The following is a 24,488-nucleotide window of genomic DNA, read 5'->3' as shown; positions in this document are numbered from 1 at the left end:
ATGCAGCTGACCAACTGACGCTTATCTGCTTCCTGTTCTGTATCTGATTTAACAGAAGGGTTCCAGCACACTGATCACAGAAAGACAGTAGAACCAGTTGCATTTGAAAAAAATAAAACTGTTGGTCTTAGTCAGTAAAAAAAAATCAAATTAATCTCAACAATATTCTTTGTTTATTCATGATATTACAAGTGAAACGTACTTGGTACTTGGTTTTGTAAAGGAGAAAAAAATGATTAATGTAAGTCAATAAAAAAACTGTCTAGTCTCTATTAACTTACCTTAATCTGCTGAGTAAGAGTTTCAGGAAAAACATTAGCATTGATCACAACAAAGAGAAGCTTTAATGAAGGAAATCAAGGCTACTGCACATTCCAGCTTCAAGCTTTTTGGGGTATAATATACAGTGGCTTGCAAAAGTATTCATACCTCTTAAACTTTTTTACATGTTGCCCCTTTACAACCACAAACTTAAATTTGAAGTAATAGACCGACACAAAGTAGCACATAATTGTGAAATGGAACAAAAGTGATGCATGATTTTCAAAATTTTAATCAAATAAATATATTTAATGGAAATTGCTCATCTAAACAACCAATGATTTATAAAGGAAAATCATGATAAATTTCATACTACTGTATCCCAAGCTTTGAACATTCCAAAGAGCACTGTTTAATCTATAATCCAAAATGGGAATACATTTTTTTTTTACATCTGCAAACCTACCAAGATACGGCTGCCCACCCTAACTGAAAGATCAAAAAAGTAGAGCAGCTAAGATGCCCATAGTCACTCTGGAGGAGCTGCAGAAATCCACAACTCTGTCCACAGGACAACTGTAAGTCATGCACATGTAACTTTTTGGCCTAAATGCAAAGCGCAGTGTTTGGCAGAAAAGAAACACTACTCATCATTCTGAACACACCATCCCCACTGTGAAACATGGTGGTGGCAGTATGATGCTGTGTGGATTCTTTTCATCAGACAGGGTGAAAGTTGATGGGAAGATAGATGGAGCTAAATACAGGGCAATTCTGCTGGAAAACCTGTTGAGACTGTGAAGGAGATTCACCTCTCAGCAAGACAATGACCCTAAACATACAGCCAGAGCTACACTGAAAATCTGTAGCAAGACATGAACATTGCTGTTCACAAATACTCTTCATCCAACCTGGCTAAACTTGAGCTATTCTGGAAAGAAGAATGGAGCAAAAATCCCTTTCCCAAATGACTTGCAGCTGTAATTGCAGTAGAAGGTGGCTCTACCAAATACCGCTTTAGAGGGGCTGAATTTATTTGCACATCATTTTTTTAATACTTTTATTTAAATAAAAATTTGGAAATCATCTATCATTTCCGTTCCACTTCACAATTATGTGCTACTTTTGTTTTGGTTTCACTTGAAATCTCAATAACTTACATTTAAATGTATGGTTGTAAGTAACTTTTGTCATGTAACATGTCAAAACAACACAGCGCTGACCTGTGGGCTATGAGTGTGAACTTTCCTTCACTGAATGTGAATGTGATTTCTACCAGAGTCTCTTGTCTGTTTGCTTGTAAAAACAATGTGCCACAGTAATAAAATACTAGCATAATAATACTATTACATCCACTTTACAGTGAAACTAACTTTTTATTATTAAGAACATACATTGGGCTTCTAATATAAAATATATATATAAAATATCATAAATAACTAAAACAAATAAAGTACACCCACTATGGGACTAAGTAACAACAAATAATATATATTTTTTTAACTGTGACTATAACAGATTTTTTTTTCTGATCATATATGTATATCCTGTAAAACACAAATTAGCTCAAAAACACAAGTGTCCATATGATCAAAGACACAGATAGCTCAGCAGGCCAGAGCTCTTGCTATAAATGTATTTTTTTTTGTAACTGTCAGACAAATTCTGAGCAAGAAACACCAACATGTTTACTGTGTGGGGCTTGAGGCAGGATCTCTCTGGGGGAACAATATTCAATATTCAATATTTGCACGGAAAATTGGGCTGGGTGGTTGTGCTTTAAATAAGATCTCAGGTTAGTAGTATAGCCAGCTTTAGTTTCCACTGTTTTAAAACAATGTCAGCATACCGGATCATCCGCGTTCTCCTCGCTCATTTGGCTCAAAGCCAAAATACTCCAACACCGGAGCCGTGGAATACGGCTTTGAAACAAAGTTCACCTGGACCGGACTTCTCTAAAGCTGTTTAGTTTTACTATTAGCCTCGAATACCTTCTCCAGCTAACACATCTCCACACACTCAGTCCCTGCTGTGTCTGTGTCTGTGTCTGTGTGTGTCTGTGTGTGTCTGTGTGTGTCTGTGTGTGTCTGTGTGTGTCTGTGTGTGTGTGTGTGTGTCTGTGTCTGTGTCTGTGTGTGTGTGTGTGTGTGTGCAGTGCGTCTCGCTGAAATCAAGCTGCGGTTTATTTTCATATAAACAAACCCACGCAGAACCCCAATGTCTATTATCGATGTCTGCAAAAATAATCGCAATTACAAAAAAATATCGTGCGATAAGTCAGTTATCGCGACAGGCCTACCTCCCACTGTGCTGTCCACTAAGGATTTTTTTTTTAAGAGTACTGAAACCAAACTGCTTCCTGATGTATGTTCTAGAGCAGCCAAGACCAAAGATATCATGTGTTAAATTGACGTATTGTGGCCTATTGATGTAACACCACTTACAATTCAGTGCTTTACACTGTAGGACATATAAATCATCAATGATATAACTACACTTTCATGGCTGCATGTTTTATTGATCTGGGTTGTTTACTGTGGCTTTGTGGTACACGCAGCACAAGCATACACTTCATTATGAGTAAACAGAGAATTCACATGTTTTCAGATTTGTGGGTATTATGGGAGATATGGGAAAGTGTGAGTCAGCTCTGAGTTAAACTCAGTGTGTGAATGTACCGATTCCCTCTCTTAGTGCATTGTACAGGGAATTTCTATTTTTTATTATTGATAATTGCACATAAAATCAGTTGATTAATGAATCTTTTTGTTTTCTTATTAAGGTAAAACAAGCGCTAAAATTACAATATCCAGTACAATAAGTCCAATGTTTGTGGACATTATTTCTAATAAATGTATTTAACCACTTTTAAGTCATACTGATTTTCTAGTACCTGTAGAAAAGTCTACTTGCTTTTCTCTATCTGAGACTGGTTAAAAGTAATGTCTTCACTTTAACGGCAATATATATATTTTTTTATTTATTATTTGATAACGTAGCTATTGCCATCCTCTCTCTTCAGTCTCGCATCCCTCCCTCAAATGACTTCAAGGCTGGGATGAAACTGGAGGCCCGTGACCCTCGGAACTCCACTTCCGTCTGCATCGCCACAGTAATGGGCATGACAGGCATCAGGCTCCGCCTACGCCTCGACGGCAGTGACAACACCAACGACTTCTGGAGGCTGGTGGACTCCGCAGACATCCAGCCAATAGGAACCTGTGAGAAGAATGGAGACATGCTGCAGCCTCCGCTGGGTACTAAAATATCTCCAGATATATTAGTGGTTCTAACACATGGATACAGTCATACATACAAACCAAGTACTGTGCAAAAGTTGTAGGTGCCAAAGAAAATTAATAATGCAAGGAGAAAAAAATCTTGTTACTTTTTACATTTCACTTTTACCTGCATTCATTCTAATGTAATCTGATACTTTTACAAGCAAACACTCTTCTATAGTTTAGGGAAATGGTTTTAATTATTGTATTTAGGTGCCTAAAACGTTTGCACAGTACTGTATGTGTGTTATTACCAGGTCAAACAAAATCATTCACCTCATGTACTGGCATTTTATAATGGAAAGTGTCACATTTGTACTTGCAAATACAAACATTCAAAGATGCTAGTTTCACTGAATAAATCAAAAGCAATGTGAGTGCTAGTAGTGCCCTCTTGTGGATAATGACTTTCAGAGCTGACCTGCAGAGAATGTCTGCTGTTCAAGTTTCTGTCAAATCACTAAGTTGATTCATCAAATAAAGAATAGGAAAAACCCTACGAATTTAATTTTCACCCACAGTTCTGCATTTGTGCTAACGTGAATCTCCGTTCTTATATTCTCTGTGTAGGATTCCGGATGAATGCCTCCTCGTGGCCCATGTTCTTGCTGAGGACGTTAAATGGAGCAGAGATGGCTCCAGGTTCAGCATTTAAAAAGGTGCATTTTTTTTAACTCTATATGTGATTTAATAATGCACTGCTATAATTGATATAGTTTTCTTCTAAATGTATATTAAATATACATTATGCTCCATCAGGAACCTCTGAGGCCCTCTCAGAATGGATTTAAGCCAGGTATGAAGCTAGAAGCTGTGGATAAAAAGAACCCTTACCTCATCTGCCCGGCCACTGTCGGTGAGGTGAAAGGCGACGAGGTGTTTGTGATGTTTGATGGCTGGCGGGGGGCGTTCGATTACTGGTGCCGTTACGACTCCAGAGACATCTTTCCTGTGGGCTGGTGCACAGTGACCAAACACAGCCTGCAGCCGCCTGGAAACAGCAGTAAGTAACATTCTCCAACATGAACTTTTAAATAGAACAAGATGCCGGTGGAATAGGGATGGACGATGTTTCCTTAATATAATATCAAAATATTTAGGGTGTTTTTGCAATAATGATATTCAAGGTGATTTCATAAACCTCTAGAAGATGTTTTATTAATTTTAGGAATATAAAGTGCAACGTACCTACAAATTGAATCCAATTTATTCCATTCATTTAAATCATAGCGATGTGATTTAAAATGGTCTTCAGAGAGCTTTTATTCACAGCTGCATGGTGTGCAGAATTCCAGACATGCTGCAGAACAAGCACTAGAGGGCAGCATGACTCCATATATACACAAGCAGTACATATATATATATATATATATATATATATATATATATATATATATATATATATATCTGCATCTCAAATATCATTAAAATTACTTTACTTCAGTAATTCAGTTCAAAATGTAAAACTTATATAGAACACAGAGTGATCTGTTTTAAATGTTTATTTCTTTTATTGTTGTTGATTATGACTTACAGCCAATGAAAATCCAAAAAATCAGTGTCTTAGAAAAATGGAATATAAGACCAATTGGTATATTTGACAGTGTGGGCAACGTGCCAAGTCCTGCTGGAAAATGAAATCCGCTTCTCCATAAAAGTGGTCAGCAGAGGGAAGCATGAAGTGCTGTAAGATTTTCTGGGAAAACACTGCACTGACTTTAGACTTGATAATAAAACACAGTGGATCAGTCAGTGCAGCTTCTACCAGGAGATTTTACAGCACTTCATGCTTCCTTCTGTTGACAACTTTTACATATAAAAATTGAACTTAAATTTGAACTTTTCAGTAATATTCAATTTTTGATACACTAGTATGTGTGTTTGTGTGTGTTTTTGGAACAATAAAAACAGCAATATATATAACCCCATATTTCAGACAGTCAGAATATCATTATAATTAACCTAAATACAAAAAGTGTTGGCCATCATGGCCAGTGACTGAAAACAACTGCTTATATTGATAGTCTGTTCATGATGACACACAGCTTTTCAAAGGCTGATTTTGACGTTCTGAAATGCTGAATCCAAAGCTTGTATGGCAGAAAGATACGCAGAACTGTCTGGTGTGTTTGTGCAGACATGCGGAGGATGTCCTTATGTTAGCACAAAGATTTTAGCTCTCATTAGTGTGACATATGCAGAATTATTCAGTAAACAATAAGTGTTCAACAAACCAGAATATGTTTAATACATCAGGTTCCTCTCAGAAACCACATTTACTTTTGAGGGCAGATCTGCACACTCTTGGTATTTTAATCTCAGTGTCTTAAAGGAGTTCCTGGAGGTGCTAAACAATAGTTGCTGCTTTTCCTTCATGCTGTGAAGCTCCAGCTCATCCCAAATCACCTCAAATCACCATCTCAGTTCATCATGTTTAGGTCAGGATATTGTGGAGGACAAACACTTTTTTGTTTATTTCATAATTCAGTATGTGTCCCTTATTTTTTTAATGTCTTTAATATAAATCTACAATGTAGAAAATAAATTAAATAAAAAAAAACATTGAAATAAATTTCTGGCCACTATTTAAATACTTTTCCACACTCAGTACTCAGTGACTTTTACTCAACTTATACTATTTAATTCATCCAGTTAACAGAACTAATTATGCTCTCTGTAGTGAAATATACAGTTAGTCAGTGTTCTCTAAGCACTGATGATCTCCTCGTTTTGTGTACAATGTATAATTTGCAGATATAAGGTGTTTGTGTGACAGTAATGATATAGTTTTGATGAGATTGATTGGAGAAAAGTTGTCAGTTCCCACTTTTTCAAACCGTATTTTAAATGATGTTTCTGCACTTGGTGCCTCCAGGCCTGTACATTAAACTGTGAAGCGAAAAAGAGAACAAAACCTTCACCCTTTCATACCAGTCCTATTAACTTTAATATGTAATAAAGCACATAGCCATGGCAACGGGCCCTAAAGCTGTGTCTCAAAGCAGGATTTTATCCTCTATTGTAGGAGAATTATGATGGATTTGATGGCTTGGCTCGTTGAGTTAAACTTTAGATAAGCTTATTATACTTAATGGAATTTTAATTGAAAATAGCTCCATTACAGCTCTGACTAAATGCCGGAGCAGGGCCCTTTTTTCTCAGCTGTCATTCTCCCCACCTCCTCCACTTAGAATAAAAATGATTGAATTAAAAAAACAATTAAGTTGGGTTATATTTTTATTACAGTGTTGGTGATGGAGTTTGGTGGTTATGAGGAAATGAAGATCTTTATCTGTGTGACAGTGACTGGCTGTCTCCAGTGGCTTTCTTTAGACATGCTTTTGCTGAATTTTGTGAAAGGATGGAGTGAATAGTAGGTTTTTTTTATTGTTTGGCTTCTTGGGTCATATAATGCTGTGTTTTTTGTAGTATTTTTAAGTATGATAAAAATTTGTGTGTCAACACAAATTGATCTACCAGATTTACATACTGAAGGCTGAGGCACTCGCTCTACTTCTTTGCCTCGGAGTCATTTGATTGTGCCGATACCAATTCCTGATCTGATACTTTGGCAGCTCAGTAATTAATTTTAAATAATTATTGAAAAGGGTATTAACACATACCATTTTATCACAAAAATGTGTTTGTAAAGGTTTTATATTGTACTAGCCTGGGGGAGAGGGGTCAATTTTGTCCATTTGTTTGTTACTGCTGCAAATAAGTATTTGAACACCTGTGAAAATCAATGTTATCATTTAGTACAGTAGCCTTTGTTTGCAATTACAGAGGGCAAACTTTTCCTGTAGTTTTTCACCAGGTTTGCACACACTGCAGCTGGGATTTTGGCCCATTCCTCCACACAGATCTTCTCCAGATCAGCCAGATTTCTGGGCTCTTGCTGGGAAACAGGGAGTTTGAGCTTCCTCCAAAGTTTTTTTTTATGGAGTGTTTAGGTCTGGAGACTGGCTAGGCCACTCCAGAACCTTGATATGCTTCTTACGGAGCCACTCCTTAGTTATCCTGGCTGTGTGCTTTTTGGGTCATTGTCATGTTGGAAGACCCAGCCACGACCCATCTTCAGTGCTCTGAGGGAAGGAGGTTGTTCCCCAAAATCTCGTGGCCCCGGTCATCCTCTCCTCAATACAGTGCAATCGCCCTGTCCCATGTGCAGAAAATCATCCCCCAAGCATGATACTTCCACCCCCATGCTTCACAGTAGGGATGGTGTTTTTGGGATGGTACTCATCATTCTTGATCCTGCAAACATGGCGAGTGGAATTAAGACCAAAACGTTCAATTTTGGTCTCATCTAACCCCAGAACTTTCTCCCATGACTCTAGATCATCCAATTGGTCATGGGCAAACCTAAGATGGGCTGAACGTGTGCTGATTTAAGCAGGGGAAACTATGACGTCTTAGTGTATTACCCACAGTAACCTTAGAAACAGGGGTGCCAGCTCTCTTCAGGTCATTGAGCAGCTCCTCCCATGTAGTTCTGGGCTGATTCCTCACCTTTCTCAGGATCACTGATTTGCCACGAGGTGAGATCTGCATGTTTTGTTTCTCCCATTTTCTAAAAATTGCTCCAACAGTCTTTTTTCACCAAGCTGCTTGGCAATTGCCCCGTAGCCTTTCCAGCCTTGTGGAGGTCTACAATTTTGTCTCTGGTGTCTTTGGACATCTCTTTGGTTTTAGCCATGTTAGTAGTTGGAGTCTTATTAATTGTGTGGGGGGACAGGTATCTTTATGCAGCCAACGACCTCAAACAGGTGCTTCTAATTCAGAATAATAATTGGAGTGGAGGTGGAATAACAGGTCTTTGAGGACCAGATTTTTTTGCGGATTGACATGTGTTTAAATACTTATTTGCAGGAGTAACACACAAATAAATTATAAAAAAATTATACATTGTGATTTCTGTAATTTCTTTTAGATTATGTCTTTCACAGTGGATATGCACCTAAGATAAACATTTTAGACCCCTCCATGATTTCTAAGTGGGAGAACTTGCAAAGTCACGGAGTGTTCAAATACTTATTTTCCTCATTTTTCCCTACACTTCTATTTCTTATTTATGTTATCCTTTGCACTGTCACTTTCTCCAGTGTCTTCCCCTTAACCAGGAAGTTAACTGAAGACCTAAACACAGATGTACTGAATGGTATTCTGTGTAGCAGTAAAGCATCTTAAAGCAGGGAAGAGCTGGAGTGAAGAAGTGCTGAGGAAAAACAAACAGAAGAAGCTGAAGAGGCAGAGCAGAGACGGTTAAAGGGTAGGAGGAGAGGAGGAGGATATATGTCTGACAGGACACATTAATGTGCTCGTTTGGTTTGTGTACAGAGTGCACTGCTGCACAGGCCTGAGCACTTTAACTGCAGCTGTACGTCATGTTAAGCCTTGTGCTCCAGTCTGCTGAAAGTGTAGCATGAAGACAAAGAAAAACCTGGAGGTTAAGGAGCGCTGTTCAGCTGCCATAGAGATTCTCTAAAAGGATAAATTAAGGGGAATCAAATATGAATGCCCAGAAAGAAAAATAATTGTCCGGAAAACTGAAACATTTGGCCAAAAGCTAAATGCAGAATATGTTTCAAGTAAATTTGGCCACTTTAAATGAATAGCCGTGAAATATTTAACACACCTAACATTTTTAGCATCCTGGGACTTGATTTGCATCAGCAATAATGTTGTATTAATAAGATTTTCACATTCTCAGCCAAATAATTGATAAATAAATGATTGGGTGCATCCCTAATGTTAAACAGCACATTAAACACTGCTACATTTAGCCTTCTGCATTAGCTCACAGTTAGCATAATTTAGCTCACAGGTAGACTGTTCCCAGTCACAGTATTTATGTTCATGGCTCATTGCCACCCTGTGTTCACACTGGCAGATGATCAGTCGTTTGTGATGCCCCACGTTTGTCTCTTGTGGGTGTGTTTGAGGTTGTTAACATTCTTGTGAGTGAATGGGTATCAGTGTTAGCACCTTCTAGCAAGCTACGTATCAAGCTATTAGCTACTTTCTTCCAAGCTTTCTTTTTCTCCAAATTGCCGTGTTTGCAAAATATATAATATAAAACAAAAAAAAAGCTAGAAACTTGGTTATAAGCCTCTATAAGAAGAAGGGGATCTTGGTCCCCCATGCAGAGTTTAGGTGGTCTGTCCGACTTCACGTGGCTCAAATTAAAATCTCCACAAGTTCCTTAATCACTGCTCCACACACCTTAGACAATAGAAACATTTGGGGTCAGAAAGTACATGTACCTACAACTCTGAATCGTTGTTAAAATAGCAGTTTTAACAATGTCAGTTTTAGAGGCTTGGGCTCATAATGACTTGATATGGTATGATATATGGTTCTTTTTTATATTGTATTAAATTAAAATATTAATAAGTGATATATATAACATATATCCCTACTGGAAGCGCATATTAAATCTTAATATTAATGGAACTACTTGTTTTGCCCTGTGTGCGTGGTGTCTGTGTGTGTGTGTGTGTGTGTGTGTGTTTGGTGCCACAGCATATGTACTCATTTCCCCCGCCCACGCCCACTTACTCACTCCCTCCCACCATGTATAGATCGCTGCTGGGTAGCTGGCGGGGGGGTTCAGTCGCTCATCCCTGGACCCCCTGCAGTTCTGGTGCTCTGCAGCCGCAGCACTCTGGTGGTATGTGCTCGTATGGGTTTGGTGTTCCTCCGCGGCTTTGTCTCTGCTTTTGGTCCGGTTGTGTCCTTAGGGCCTGAGCACGGTGAGGTCAGAGTGAGCGTGTGTGTGTGTGTGTGCGTGCGAGTGTGTTTTTTGGTATTAATTACATTACTTAGCGCTGTAGAGGTAAGCTTGTTGGGTGTTTTTAGCTAAGGTTGTGTATAAAAGAGATGGTATGTTTCTATATTTATTAAATGTCCTTTTTAACATTTAAGATGCTTATTATCTAGTTGACAATATTTTTATATTTAATTTTTTATTTTACATTTGTTTGTGTACAACAGAAGATTGTGTGTAACAGCTAATTTTAGAAAATTAAATGTTTTCAGAAAATTAGTTAAAAAAACATGTAATATTCTTTTGTCCTGGTAAAACATTTTATGACATTTTATTTTAGGGCATTTTGGAGCCAAATGTTAAGATTTGTTTGTTGCGAAGTCTGCAAAGGTTTTATTATTATTATTATTATTATTATTATTATTATTATTAATATTATTAGATATTATTAGTATGTATGGATATCAGTTTATAAACTGATCATGAAGTGTTCCCTCAGAGGGTGGCTTGGGAAAGCCTACACCTGTATTAGTTATGAGGTGTTGTCTTGTGAGTGAAGTTACGCACTGGCCAGTGTGCTCATGTCAAGGCCACTGGTGTTTGAGTATGGCCTGATACTGGTGCAAGTTGCCACTGACATGCCACATATCATGGGACAGAAACTAGTACTGTGTCCCATGACTTATGGCATGCTCCATGAACGCTAAGGAACACTGTAGCATATGGGTTATATGAGTGGTACCTTTTGCATTGTATATTAAAGTGATTAAAGTCACAAGTCTGTTTGAATAAACAATTCTAGCTAAATGTAGTAATGTCTTCTATGACGCAGTCATTGTTTATCCTCACTCACAAGGTAACACCTGTCAATTTGGTGTGGGCATGTGATGATCACTTTTTATACATTTAAAATAGTGGTGTCAATTGATTAAAAAATTTTATCCGATTAATCACAAAACAATTCTGTGATTAACTGCAATTAATCGCATTTGTTTTTCTTCAGGTGCAAATTGTAATAAAAAAAATGAATATGTAAGAAATGTAAAATGCAATTCTAATCTATTAGCAGTGTCAATTAAAATAATAGTATATACTTGTTTGAGAGGAGATAAAATCAACTTTGGGTGCTGGAATAAAGAATGCAGAATAAATTGCAATGTAAATGTCTCAGCTTGGTTGTGAGGATTTCTGAATTTGAACTTAATTTGATGAGTAAAAAAATCTCAGTCCAGGAAAGCGCGTGTGAGTGCGCGTGCATGTGCATGCGCGCACGTGTGTGTGCGTGTGCGTGAGGGACAGAAAGAGACAGACAGACAGAAAAAGCCCTCTACTGGGTGTGAGCTGGAAGTCTGAACCGGAGTGGTACTGCTGGACACTGTAAGAGCGCGCCGTTCAATCGGAAGTAGGAGTCAAACTTGGTGCCTCAATTAACTTGCATTAAAAAAAATAGTAACGTGTTACTGATTCCAAATTAACAGCGTGCGTTAACGCTTTAATGCTGACAACCCTAATTTAAAAAATAAATAAATATAAAGGTAAATAAAGGTTCTTCTTTCAATATGCAAATTCTCCTTCTATTTCCTTTTTGCACCCTCTTTTCTCTTTGCAGTTACCCTTATTTTAATTAGTTAAACACACACACACACACACACACATACAGCCGCCTTGGCCAGGCCACAGATGCGCAACTCGGCACACACACACACACACACACTGTCTCTGGAGGGTCACGGGGAAATGAGGCAGCGCCTCAGTGATCATTCCCACATGCTGGAGTAACAGGACTGAGGGGACTGGCAGACTGTTCCAGGGCTTTTTTCCTCCTTTAATCTCCTTCACTCACACTCCCCTCCAATTTACTCATACTGGAGTTATTTAGGGTAAACACATACTCACTCTCTCTCTCTCTCTCTCTCTCTCTCTCTCTCTCTCTCTCTCTCTCTTACATACACTCACACACTTTCTTTGTGTGTCTGTGTGTGTTGTTTTATAGCATATGGTGGGCTGTGGAGTGTGTGATATCAGTACAGAATGTCTCATTTGTGCAGTAAAGAAAGATTATAGGAGTAGTACTGTGGTCTCAGAAAAGGCTTAGCTAGGCTTCACCACAACTCGTTTCATCTCAGTATTACTCCAAATTACATTACTAGTGTGGATGTAATTCAGACTGTTGATGAAATTCACCGCTGACTAAAGTGAAGTGTAATCTGACGGCAGTAATTTTATACAGATGGTATGATGTGATTATTACTAAAATAGTTCTGTTTGAATCTCCTTGTTTTCTTCGCTGTCAGTCTGGAGAGCTTGGAAATGAACTATAGAGAGATCATACTAGGCTAGGTTGGGGGTCTGTTGCGATTGGCTGCAGAAAGTTGGGGACCTCATTTTATGTTGATTGAGTGAGTTGCTTCCACTGACAGTTGACTGTGGAATATTTAGCAGTGATAAAATTTAATGACTGGACGTAGTGGAATTCAGTACCACGCTGGAGTTCACTGAGCTCCTGAGAGAGACCCATTCTTTCACTAATGTTTGTGAAAGCAGTCTGCATGTCTAGATTTGAATATTGTCAATGTCTAAATCTAATTATAGCCAGTAGGCAGTTGGTGATCTGTGATAAACTGATATCTAGCCTTTTGACTTCAGTGTTTGAAATTCTGCTTAATGCTATTTGAACTAAACTTGACAAACCCTGTCTAACATGAAAACATAACAAATAAACAGTATTATTCCAAGAGCTCAAATTATGACCCTGTTCTTTTTGATACTATTCAAAGCAAGAATACAATATTTATTGACAAAAAAAGACCGTGCCCCTGGGATTTTCTTTTACTGAAAATATTGCTGTTATTGTGAATAATTAAATATATTTCTTAACATACAGTGGCCTGCAAAAGTATTCATACCCCTTAAACTTATCCATATTTTGTCACATTACAACCACCAACATAAATATATTTCATTGCAATTTAATGTAAAAGACCAACACAAAGTGGTATACAGTTGTGAAGTGGAAAGAAAATTTTACATGATTCAATTTTTTTTGCCCTATTCCTCTTTGCAAAACAGCTCAAGCTCAGTCACGTTAGATGGAGAGCGTTTGTGAACAGCAGTTTTCAGATCTTGACACAAGTTCTCAATAAGGTTAAGGTGTGGACTTTGACTGGGCCATTCCAACAATGAATTTGTTTTGTTTTAAGCCATTCCACTGTAGCCATGGCTTTATGTTTAGGGTTGTTGTTCTGCTGGAAGGTGAACCTCTGCCCCAGTCTCAAGTCTTTTGCAGACTTCAACAGATTTTCTTCCAGAATTGCCCTGTACTTATCTCCATCCATCTTCCCGTCAACTCTGACCAACTTCCCTGTCCCTACTGAAGAGAAGCAGCCCCAGAGTATGATGCTGCCACCACCATGTTTCACAGTAGGGATGGTGTGTTCAGAGTGATGTGCAGGGTTAATTCTCTGACACACATAGCGTTTTGCATTTTGGCCAAAAAGTTCAATTTTGGTCTCATCTGACCACAGCACCTTCTTCCACTTCTAAGCTGTGTCCCCAGCATGGCACCTGGCAAACTGCAAACAGGACTTTTAACGGTTTTCTTTTAACAATGGCTTTCTTCTTGCCACTCTTCCATAAAGAGCGCAGTGCATGACTAATAGTTGTCCTGTGGTCAGATTCCCCCACCTGAGCTGTAGATCTCAGCATTTCGTCCAGAGTCACTATGGGCCTCTTGGCTGCATCTCTGATCAGTGCTCTCCTTTTTCGGCCTGTAAGTTTAGATGGACGGCCTTGTCTTGGTACAGTTGAGCCATACTCTTTCCATTTCCAGATAATGGATTGAACAGTGCTCTGTGAGATGTTCAAAGCTTGGGAAATCTTTTTAAAGCCTAAGCCTGCTTTAATCCTCTCCACAATCTTATTCCTGACCTGTCTGGTCAAGATGCTGTTTACAACCCAATATTCTTTAAACAATCTCTGAGGCCGTCAAGGAGCAGTACTGAAGACTGAGATTAGATCACACACTGGTGGACTCTTTGTAGTCATAAGCAATTATCAGGCAATTTCTAAATGCAATTAGTTGCTGAATATTTTGCATACCACATTTTTCAGTCTTTTATTTGTAAAAAAAAATGTTTTGAAATATATATAATTTCCTTTCCACTTCACAATTGTATATCACTTTGTGTTGGTCTTTCACATTAAATTCTATTTTTTTTTTTTTTTGTGGTTGTAATGTGACAATATATGGAAAAGTTCAAGGGGTATGAATACTTTTGCAAGTGTGCACTGTATGTAATTAATGATGCTTTAATGGTTCTTTACTAAAGGAACTGGTTTCCATTGAGTGTGACAACTAGGAAGAAGAACATTTCTAGCCGAAACCAAATAAATGAAAGCATTTTTCCGAATACCTAACAGGGTTTTTTGCAGGTTTTCCTACATTTTGCCACAATTTTTGTTTAAAACGTAATTTCCATAGCCATCAAATGTAGTTGTGTCCTGCCTTTTAAAATGTAAAATTAAATTTGAGTATTAGTTTGAGTAAATCAGTTCTTTTTGGGTGGAGTTTGGTCATCATTTGCCAGAAAGTAGGCAGATGTAGAGTTGGTGAAAAGGGTGGGAGGGCTGTTTGTAATTCTGGTGTTTTTGGAAGGTCTAATCTGATCATATTTGTGTTGCAGTCACTCTCCCAAAATCGCTCCCAGCCCCTTCCTCGTCCTCCTCTTCCTCGCCGACTAAGCCCACCCGCCGCTCCATGCAGTCATCATACCGCCTGCCTACGCCCCTGCCCCAGCTGCCCGTGAGGAAGGGCGTGAGGGGCCGGCGGCCAAAGAGTGAGACTCTTGCCCTGCTGAAGGCTCTTGCAGCATCCGCCACCTCACCAAATACAGCCGGACCTCAGCCGGACACCCCTGAGCCCACATCACCACTCACCCCACGGCCACCTAAAAAGAGAGGACCCAAACCAGGCAGCAAGGTGAGGGGTAGGGGGAATGCAGCGACACTGTTTAAAAATAATAACATTTGGATCTGTGTAATATATGATTGTAATTTGCATGACATTATGACACTTCGATTCTATGCAAAATTTACAAACTTCTTATTAAAGGAAAAAAAGCTGATGTCAAGCTTAAAGGTGACATAGAATGCATTTGTTAACTTGTTATATGTAAGTATTAAGTTCATATCTTGTTTGTGGCAAGTTTCACAAACCTAATTACCACCTTGCTATTTTGTGTTAGCAAGCTCTGTATTAATTGGCTGGTTTACTGTTATAAATGTAACAAATATTGTAATTATTCCTGCATCCAGATGCAGCCTACCTCTTGTGGTGTCCTCTCAGTGCGATGTGCTGTTAGCATGTGGAAGACATTGTAGCTGGGTTAGCTTTTGGCTTTGCCCCCCACTTGCTTTGCCAGTTCTTTTTCTCCTGATGTGTTTAGCTCCAGATTCATTCAGGTAGTCTGAGGTTTTTTTGACTATTTGTTTTTTCAAGGGAGCCGATGATGCAGAGAAAAATTGTATCTAGCTTTTAGCCTACTTTTGATAAGTAAAAAAATCTCAGGCCAGGTAAGCGTGTGTGTGTGTGTGTATGTGCGCCCTTGTGTGTGTTAGAGTTGCACGGTGTACCGAAGGTTCGATTCTTTTTCGATACTACGTCATCACAAACGATTCGGTTCTTTAGCGTTCGATGCTTTCGATACTGTATATAGCCCAGTCACTAGCTTCAAATGAGTCAAATTAGTAGGCGCGATTTGATTCAGTTCATAAGAAAACTGATTCACACCGCAGCAGTCGGTGTGGCAGGATTCAGATAAACTTAGTGTTCTGAACAAATGAATCGATTCACGCGCAAGCCAGCAGAGCAGCAGCGAGTGTAGAATGGCGACGGCTAAAATAACAGATGTCTCTCATCCGCGACTTGTGGACAAAACGGGCGCGAGGAGTGAAGTGTGGGAAAATAGTCTGAGATGTAGGCATCTGTTTTTTATTTATATTTTTATTTTTAAATAAAATAACGAAAATAACGAAAACTGAAAGTGAAACTAAACTACTTTATTTATTAGCGCTGTTTTCACTCCCGCAGTTGTACAGCGTGGGGTGTTGTGCCGATTCTGTCCGCGAAGCGGGAGTCGGATTCAGTAGCGGATTCGGCACAAGCGCGGCGGCACCTCGCGGTCCGCGGTGTTAGTTGTAAGCGCTCGCGCTAGCCGCAAAATACGACAGAAAACACTGAGGGAGACTTATGTGTGGGACTAGAATATGAGCACGAGGAGATAAAAGAGAAACTTTACCTGTGAGTAGCTCACATCAGAACACGCAAATCTCTCTCACTCTCACTCTCGCTGTGTCTCTCTCTCTGTTTCTCTCTCTCGCACGTGAACGCCTCCGCGTTTGACCTGCAGCAGTGTGTTTAGCTGTTCTTAAAAATCATTTTAATTAAATAATAGTTCTATGCTTCTATGTTACAGTGTTATTTAACATAATAGCAGACAAGCACCCTGATCTCTACAAAGAGCTGAGAAGTCGACAGGTTAGTGGAGTTAGTCAAGATACACTCTGTCTGTAGCTTTACTAAGATTTACTAGCGACTGCTTATTAAAAACGGTAAACGGTTGATTAATAAAACGGAGCAGTGAGTGTTAAAATGAACATAACATTGTAATGTTCTTCTGTCTCTTTATTTTCCTTATTCAGAACTTAACTTCTGCCCGCCCGTCAGGTTCACATAGTCAGGCTACCATTACCTCTGGTTTTAGTTTTAGTTTTTAGGAAGTGTTGTTTCATTTTAGAATAAAAACGTTTGCACCTATTGTTCAGTGTTCAATCCAGTTCAGTCAAAAATAAACATTTTATGTTCAGATATTTTTATTGTTTTTTTTTTTTCTTCCAAGTATCGTTTTGGTATCGAGAATCGTGATACTACAGTTGGTATCGGTATCGAATTCAAAATTTTGGTATCGTGACAACCCTAGTGTGTGTGTAAGTACACTGGCACAGGAAAGGTCTGTTACATGGTCTGATTCCTGTATCAGCCTGTGTTCCCATAACTAGCTGGAAGAGTCTGGAAGTGATGAGCTGCTCTCCAGTATCAACAACACCATATTCTCCTGAAGTAACAGTTGCTTTCTATATCGGGTTTGGTTTGCTATTCTGGCAAACCAAAGGCTTTCAGACAGAATGACTGTGTCACTTTATTCTCTAACCACATCCCATCTCCAACCACATAACATAAATGTGTTCACCACCCACACATTTTATTGTCTTTTAAATTGCTGTGTTTAGGCTACAGTGGTAGCCTCTCTATATATAGAAAATCAGTAGTTCACCTACATGATTTATCACACTCCAGCTTGCAAATTTAAGTCTGTACATGTGTGTAATGTACCTATGTTTGTATCTGTGTGTCCCAGAGGAAGCCCAAGATTCTGCAGAGCCCACTGTCACCATCAGCTGGATCTGAGTCCAGACTGCCCCCTGCCCAGCAGCTCAGAGATGGCATGTCTCCGCTTAGCTGCTCCTCCTCATCAGTGGTGTCCACGGGTAAAGCCTGCTCTCCACTACAGCACTGTTCCACTGACTACACTGCTCTCCGTTAATTGACAGCACCTACTCTAAAGTCTCCACCTTTTAATTCTTACAGTAAGAGATAGATTATCAAAAATAAAATGCAGAAAATTGCATTGTATAAATGTTATATATTTATTTGCATTTTGCAGAGATAAATAAGTATTTAATTCCTATGGCAACAAGACTTAATACTCGGTAGCAAAACCCTTGTTGGCAAGCACAGCAGTTGATGTAGTTGATGATGAGGTTTGCGCACATGTCAGTAGAAATTTGTGTCCACTCCTCTTTGAAGATCATTTCCAACTTATTACGATTATGAAGCTGTTACTTGGCAACTTGAAGCTTCAGCTCCCTCCATAACTTTTCTATGGGATTAAAATCTGGAGACTGGCTATAGGACACTTCATGACCTTAATGTGCTTCTTTTTAAGCCACTCCTTTGTTGCCTTGGCTGTATGTTTTGGATCATTGCCGTGCTGGAAAAGCCAGCCACTTCTCATTTTTTGAAAACCTGGTGAAGTGAAGGAGGTTTTCACTCAGGATTTTACGGTACATGGCTCCATCCATTCTCCCACTGATGCGGTGAAGTAGTCCTGTCCCCATAGCAGAGAAACACTTCAAAAACATGATGTTTCCACATCCATGCTTGATGCCATTTCTCTCCCTTTAAACATGGCAATTTATGTTAATGCCAAAGAGCTCAATTTTTGTCTCATGTGACCACAGCATCTTCTCCCAACTCTCAGAATCATCCAGGTGTTCATTGGCAAACTTCAGATGGGCCTCATATGTGCCTTCTTGAGCAGAGGGACCTGCAGGCGCTGCAGGATTTTAATTTATAATGTGTTACCAATGTTTTTCTTGGTGACAATTCCCCCTTGTGTAGTTTTAGGCTAATCTCTCACCTTCCTTATAACCAAGGGTACTCCACAAGGTGAGATTTTGCATGGAGCCCCATATCGATAATTTTGCATTGCTTTCCTTTACTTACTATTGCACCAATAGTTGTCTCCTTCTCACCCAGCATCTTACTTTTGGTTTTGTAGCCCCTTGTGGCCTTGTGCAGGTCTATGATCTTGTCCCTTACATTCTTAGACAGCTCTTTGGTCTTGCTCATGTTGTAGAGGTTAGAGTCTGACTGATTAATTGAGTCTGTGGATAGGAATCTTTTATAGAGGTTTTATAGACATTTTAAGACAGCTGTCCTTAATGCAGGTGTCGATCAGGAGTATCCAACTTGTAGATAGAAGCCAGAAATCTTAATGGTTGGTAGGGAATCAAATACTTATTTTTCTCTGCAAAAATGCAAATATATTTATATACTTTATACAATGTGATTTTTGATATTCTGTTGATATTCTCACTGTTAAAATTAACCTACTCCTAAAATGATAGACTGTTTATATCTGTCAGTGGGCAACTTACAATTTTTTTCCTTCAGTATATACTAATAAAAGTTACAGTGTTATCTGTGTTACTGTGTTTTCTAGTTATCATGATAAAGGGGGAATGTCCTGTTTGTTGTGTAACACCCCACACAGTAAGCTGTTAACCAATTAATTGTTTGCAAAAATCACTACCTCTTTTTAAAACAATATATGATTTTTAATTTTTTTATATATATGAAATCTATATCTTCACTTTGGTAAATTAGAATTTATAAGGTGATTTTCAGTCCAGTCCAGATTTTTCATCAAAATATAAGATAATACAAGGCAGCCAGTCATAAAAGAAGCCCTTTGCATATGTCAAGTTTAAAAACACACTATACTTTATTCTGTGGGATCATTTAAAGGGATATGTGTGTACAAACTGATTCCTTTGCTTTTATGTGCATAAAAATATGGATTCCAGTCTTTTAAACAGAAACTTAACTCGACACTTATGCCTCCTCTCATTCCGTAGTGTGTGTGTATGTAAATAAGCATGGAAACTGCGGGCCTCACCTGGACCGGAAACAGGTACAGCGGCTGCCGGATCATTTCGGACCCGAGGCTGTGAACCTGGTTCTGCAGCAGACGGTACAGGCATGTCTGGACTGCGCATACCAGCCCAAAGTGCTGCTGGGATGCCTGCAAAACCAGCCTGATGGGGGAGAGGTGGTCCGAGGTAAAACCTTGTGTTCTATAGACTTTGATGTAAATTACCGTATTTTTCGGACTATAAGGCACACTTAAAAACTTTTAATTTTCACAAAAATTGACAGTGCGTCTTATAATACGGTGCGCCTTTTGTATGGATTTTACCCGTCAGGTTGTAAGGAGCAGTAAACACACACTCCGTGCAGCGTTATACAGAGTTTCAGTGCTATACAGAGTCCAGAGCCGTGCAGCTCCGAGGCTGGAGCAGCAATAGCATTAGCTAGCTCAGTGTTTCTCAACCTTTTTTATATCACGACACCCTTTAAATATATGCCAGATGTCAAGGCACCCCAGTTTAAGTGGGTGCTGGCGCAGTACTTCAGGTGAGAAAGGGGGGGGTTGGGGGGGGGGGGGTTCTGGCGCAGTACTTCAGGTGAGAACGAGGGGTGTTGCTGGCGGAATTTGACATAAAATAGCGCGTGCATCGCGTGGGGGACAAAAACTTTAAAGTGTTTCCCAATTTAGGGGCTGCATCCTTCAGAGGCTGTATTAGAAGACAGATTGCGTCACAGCTGCGCAGTAATACACCGCCTCTGTGGGTCGCATCCTTCATAGTATGCTGCCTGTGAATTGGGACACACCCCGACACGAGCTGACTCTGGAAAGGAAATATGCACGTGAGGCGCAATATTTTGACGGCACCCCCGATGAAGCCAGACGGCACCCCAGGGTGCCGAGGCACCCTGGTTGAGAAACACTGAGCTAGCTTATTCACTGTTCAGAGATCAGTATTATCTAAATTATCTAAAGTAAACACACACTCCGTGCAGAGCCGTGCAGCTCCGTGGCTGGAGCAGCAATAGCATTAGCTAGATGCTAACCGCTTAGCTAGCTAGCTTTTTCACGGTTCAGAGATCAGTATTTTCTAAATTTAGCACTTTTAATACTGCTGGAGCAGTATTATTAGAGTTAGATGCTAATCGCTAAGCGTTCACCGTTCAGAGGTGAGTTATCGACCTGTAAGTCTGTGCTGCTTTGCCTGGCTAGCATTAGCTAGATGCTAAGCGCTAACTCTCTCAGAGGTGAGTTTTATCAGCCTGTAATCTGCTTGTTTACCGTGTTAAAACAAGCTACGGGGGACGAATCGCTAGCTAATATCTCACTGTCTTACCAGAACACGCAGGATTACTCAGTGTAACGCTGTCGTTTAAGTTTGGGTTAACTTTACTAGTTTAGGTGACTAGCTAGCGTGCTAGCGGATAGCTATGCTAACGCTGGTGCAGCAAGCCTTAGTGGACATCTGGAAATCTAAGCTTACTGTAAATAAACTGAAGCACGTTACTCACCCAAATAAACAGTTTTCAGGAGAGGAATCTGTGTAGATTAATATCCAGCACTCGTTTGAAAGAGCTAGATTTGTATACTGAGACGCTCCACCGGCAAGACACCCCCCCCCCCCCCCCGCCATGGCGCCACCCCTGTTCACTTTGATATAGGCACCCTTTCTAGTGTCACTTAACGCGCCTTATAATGCGATGCGCCCTATGTATGGAAAAATACCAGAAAATAGGCGTTCTTTGATGGTGCGTCTTATAATACAGTGCGCCTTATAGTCCGAAAAATACGGTAGTGGAACTGTGATATATCTGTAGCATGTTGGTGTTAATTATCTTGATTAGGATTGATTTAATCTCTGTATAGTATTGAGAAAGGGTCATTTGGCTCTGAACAATAATCCAACTCATTTTGATGCTATATGGAATTTTTTTTTAATGTAAGGAGCCTCCTTTAACCAGAAAAACAACAGTTTGTCCAAATTCGTCAAACAAAGTGTTGCGTTCAGTTTGTACACTAGCAGCTGTTATATTTGTGGTGTTTTACAGTTTTTATAAAGTTTATTGATCTCTGTCCTCCATCAGTGAGAATGGATGGAGGAACACGAATGGTGAAGCTGCCATCTGCCTCCAGCGCCGCGTTCGTTCTGCGTTTCCTGGAGATGATGTGTCGGCACCTGCAGTGTGACAACCTTTTCAGCAGCCAGCCCTTCAGCCCCTGCAGCAGCTACGAGCGCAGCAAGTCAGGTGTGTGAAGAACGTACACCTGCAGTCTTTTATAATATTAAACATTTTCTGAGACACTGATTTTTGGGTTTTTACTAGATTGTAGATTTGTACAGCATAACAAATTCTTTGGTCCGTTTCTGTTGATCTGTTTGGTTTAATCAAATGTTTTTTTTTTGTTTTTTTTTTTGTTTTTGTTGGGGTCAGGGCTAGAGTTTGCATTTAATGTAATGAAATGTTTGTATGTGTTCAGATCCCACTGATAGCACCAAAGTAAATGTTTTTACTTATATTTTCTGGATGTTATTTTTCTAAATTGTGATTACCCCTAGATTACATTCCACTGTCAGATCTTTAACTGCTTTTTTGTATTTGTCATTATTATAGTAAAAACAAATAAAAACGTGTGTAGCTGTTAAAGATCTGACAGTGTTTTTGTTTTATGTTTGTGTAGTAAAAGAAGAGTTATCAGATGCTCCAGCTTTGAACAGAGGAGTGAAGAGAATCTCCAGAGACTCCCCGCCCTACTCTGCCCCACTGTCCCCCAAACTACTACGCACAGATACACATCCCTCAGAAGGTGATTTAAACCGTGTCTGTTCCCATGTCTGTACTTATATAACATCCCACTCTAAATCAATGACATTAATGTGGAGAATTTGGAGTTGTGCCGTACTATATTATTATTCTTTACAACCCCTCATTCTTTCACTAATTTGTGTAAAGGCAGACTGCATTGCTGGATGCTTGATTTGATAAACCTGTGGCAAAGGGACTAAATGAAAATTAGACTGAATGTAATGATTAAGAGATGTGTCATGATATTTTATACATATTGTCTACCAAGTGAAATTCAGCAATTGGAGAAAGCAGGCCTGATTTTTCTAAAACTTAATTACACTTGGGTCTAAATGCTGCACACCCTAAATCATTACTGACACACATACCACAGAGAATAACACATCAGGAGCAGCTGCAACTGGTGGTCATGGTAAACCAGTGTGAATTTCTCAGGATTAAATTAATGAATGTAAATGTAAAAAGGCAGTAACTAAATATTGTGAGAGAAATAGCTTGTAGTATGATGCACTGTTTTCACGCTTGGCTGACTGGAGGTGGTTTCATGTTATTATGTGTTTATATTATTGACCTGCTTTTAGTTTGTGTCATCTCAGTCAGAGCATTCAGATATGTGTAATTGAAATATGCGATTATTGCTGAGTGTTTTTGCAGCTGTACTCATCTATAGATCAGTTACGACTAGACCTGGATTAACCAGTCATAAACATTGTTTTTCTTTAAATAGAAAATCTCTATTCAAAATGCTGTGAAAGTATCCATGACCAAAATTTCTATCACAATATATTTCTTAATTTCTCTGTAATGAATGGTAGAGTTATTTCAGTGTTATTAGGCACTGATGATCTCCTCACTATGCTTATTAAATAACAATGTCAATTTTAACACACTGCTTGTGTGCAGCTGAGACCCTGCCTCCAGAAGAGAACGGTTTACTGAAGGAGCAGCGCTTCATGGACTCCGCCTCCAACTCCATGACACCCCGCCCACAGACTTTAAGAAGCACCTCTGAGTACCAGTCCCAGTCCAGCAGTCCATATTACCACAGCAGTGGCCCTCCTCTGCGTCGCCATGCCTCCAACCCCCCTATACGCACCCACAGAAGAGTAGAAGGTGTGTTTTATCTTCACCGCTCTGAGCTTCATGTAGGTTCTTTAAGTACAGGTTCATTATATGTCTGGAAACCTAAGGTATTGTCTGGACCCATATGAGACCCCCATCAGATTCTAACAGCAATCAGTTTCCTTAGTGAGGGTGTAGTACTTCAGTACAGTGGTATGAAAAAGTTTAGGCACCCCTGATGATTTTTCTTTATAAATCATTGGTTGTTCAGCAATTTTAGTTAAATATATCATACAGCAGATGAACACAGTGATATTTAAGAAGTGAAATGAAGTTTATAGGATTTACAGAAAGTGTGCAATAATTATTAAAACAAAATTAGGCAGGTGCATAAATTTGAGCACCTTAACAGAAAAACTACATCAATATTTAGTAGATCCTCCTTATGCAGAAATAACAGCCTCCAAACTCTTCCTATAGCTTTTAATAACTGTCTGGCTTCTGAAGGTATTTTGGATCATTCTTCTTTACTAATCATCTCCAGTTCAGTCAGGTTTGATGATTTCTGAGCATAAACAGCTCGCTTTAAATCACACCACAGATTTAAATAATATTCAGGTCTTAATTTTAGTTTCATCAGTCCACAGTCCAACCTTATTCCTAAATGAAGCTGACTAAATGTACTTTAGCAACAAGCGACTTTGTTTGTGGTGTGTGCACAGATAAGGCTTCTTCTGTATTATTCCTTTACTGTATTACTCCTGTACAGCCTCTCCTTGTGTAAAGTGCGCTGAATAGTGAAACGATGCACAGAGACACCTGC

General features: G+C 39.3%; 1 protein-coding gene across 3 annotated transcripts in view; it reads left to right on the top strand.

Moving 5' to 3' along the window:
• LOC103028396 (Scm polycomb group protein like 2) overlaps positions 1–24,488 on the top strand; it is a 54,814-nt gene that overhangs the window by 25,600 nt on the left and 4,726 nt on the right. For all 3 annotated transcript variants that reach the window (XM_049486407.1, XM_007237473.4, XM_007237472.4), the window contains 9 exons: positions 3,284–3,518; positions 4,113–4,201; positions 4,302–4,545; positions 14,994–15,289; positions 17,727–17,856; positions 19,789–19,992; positions 21,884–22,045; positions 22,479–22,604; positions 23,507–23,716. In XM_049486407.1, coding sequence (XP_049342364.1) covers positions 3,284–3,518; positions 4,113–4,201; positions 4,302–4,545; positions 14,994–15,289; positions 17,727–17,856; positions 19,789–19,992; positions 21,884–22,045; positions 22,479–22,604; positions 23,507–23,716 — 1,696 coding nt within the window. The remainder of the gene's footprint in view (positions 1–3,283; positions 3,519–4,112; positions 4,202–4,301; positions 4,546–14,993; positions 15,290–17,726; positions 17,857–19,788; positions 19,993–21,883; positions 22,046–22,478; positions 22,605–23,506; positions 23,717–24,488) is intronic.

Source organism: Astyanax mexicanus, chromosome 13, assembly GCF_023375975.1.
Source record: "Astyanax mexicanus isolate ESR-SI-001 chromosome 13, AstMex3_surface, whole genome shotgun sequence".
NCBI lineage: Eukaryota > Metazoa > Chordata > Actinopteri > Characiformes > Acestrorhamphidae > Astyanax > Astyanax mexicanus.
The sequence above is the reverse complement of the archived record's forward strand: the minus strand, read 5'-3'. Positions and strand labels throughout refer to the sequence as shown.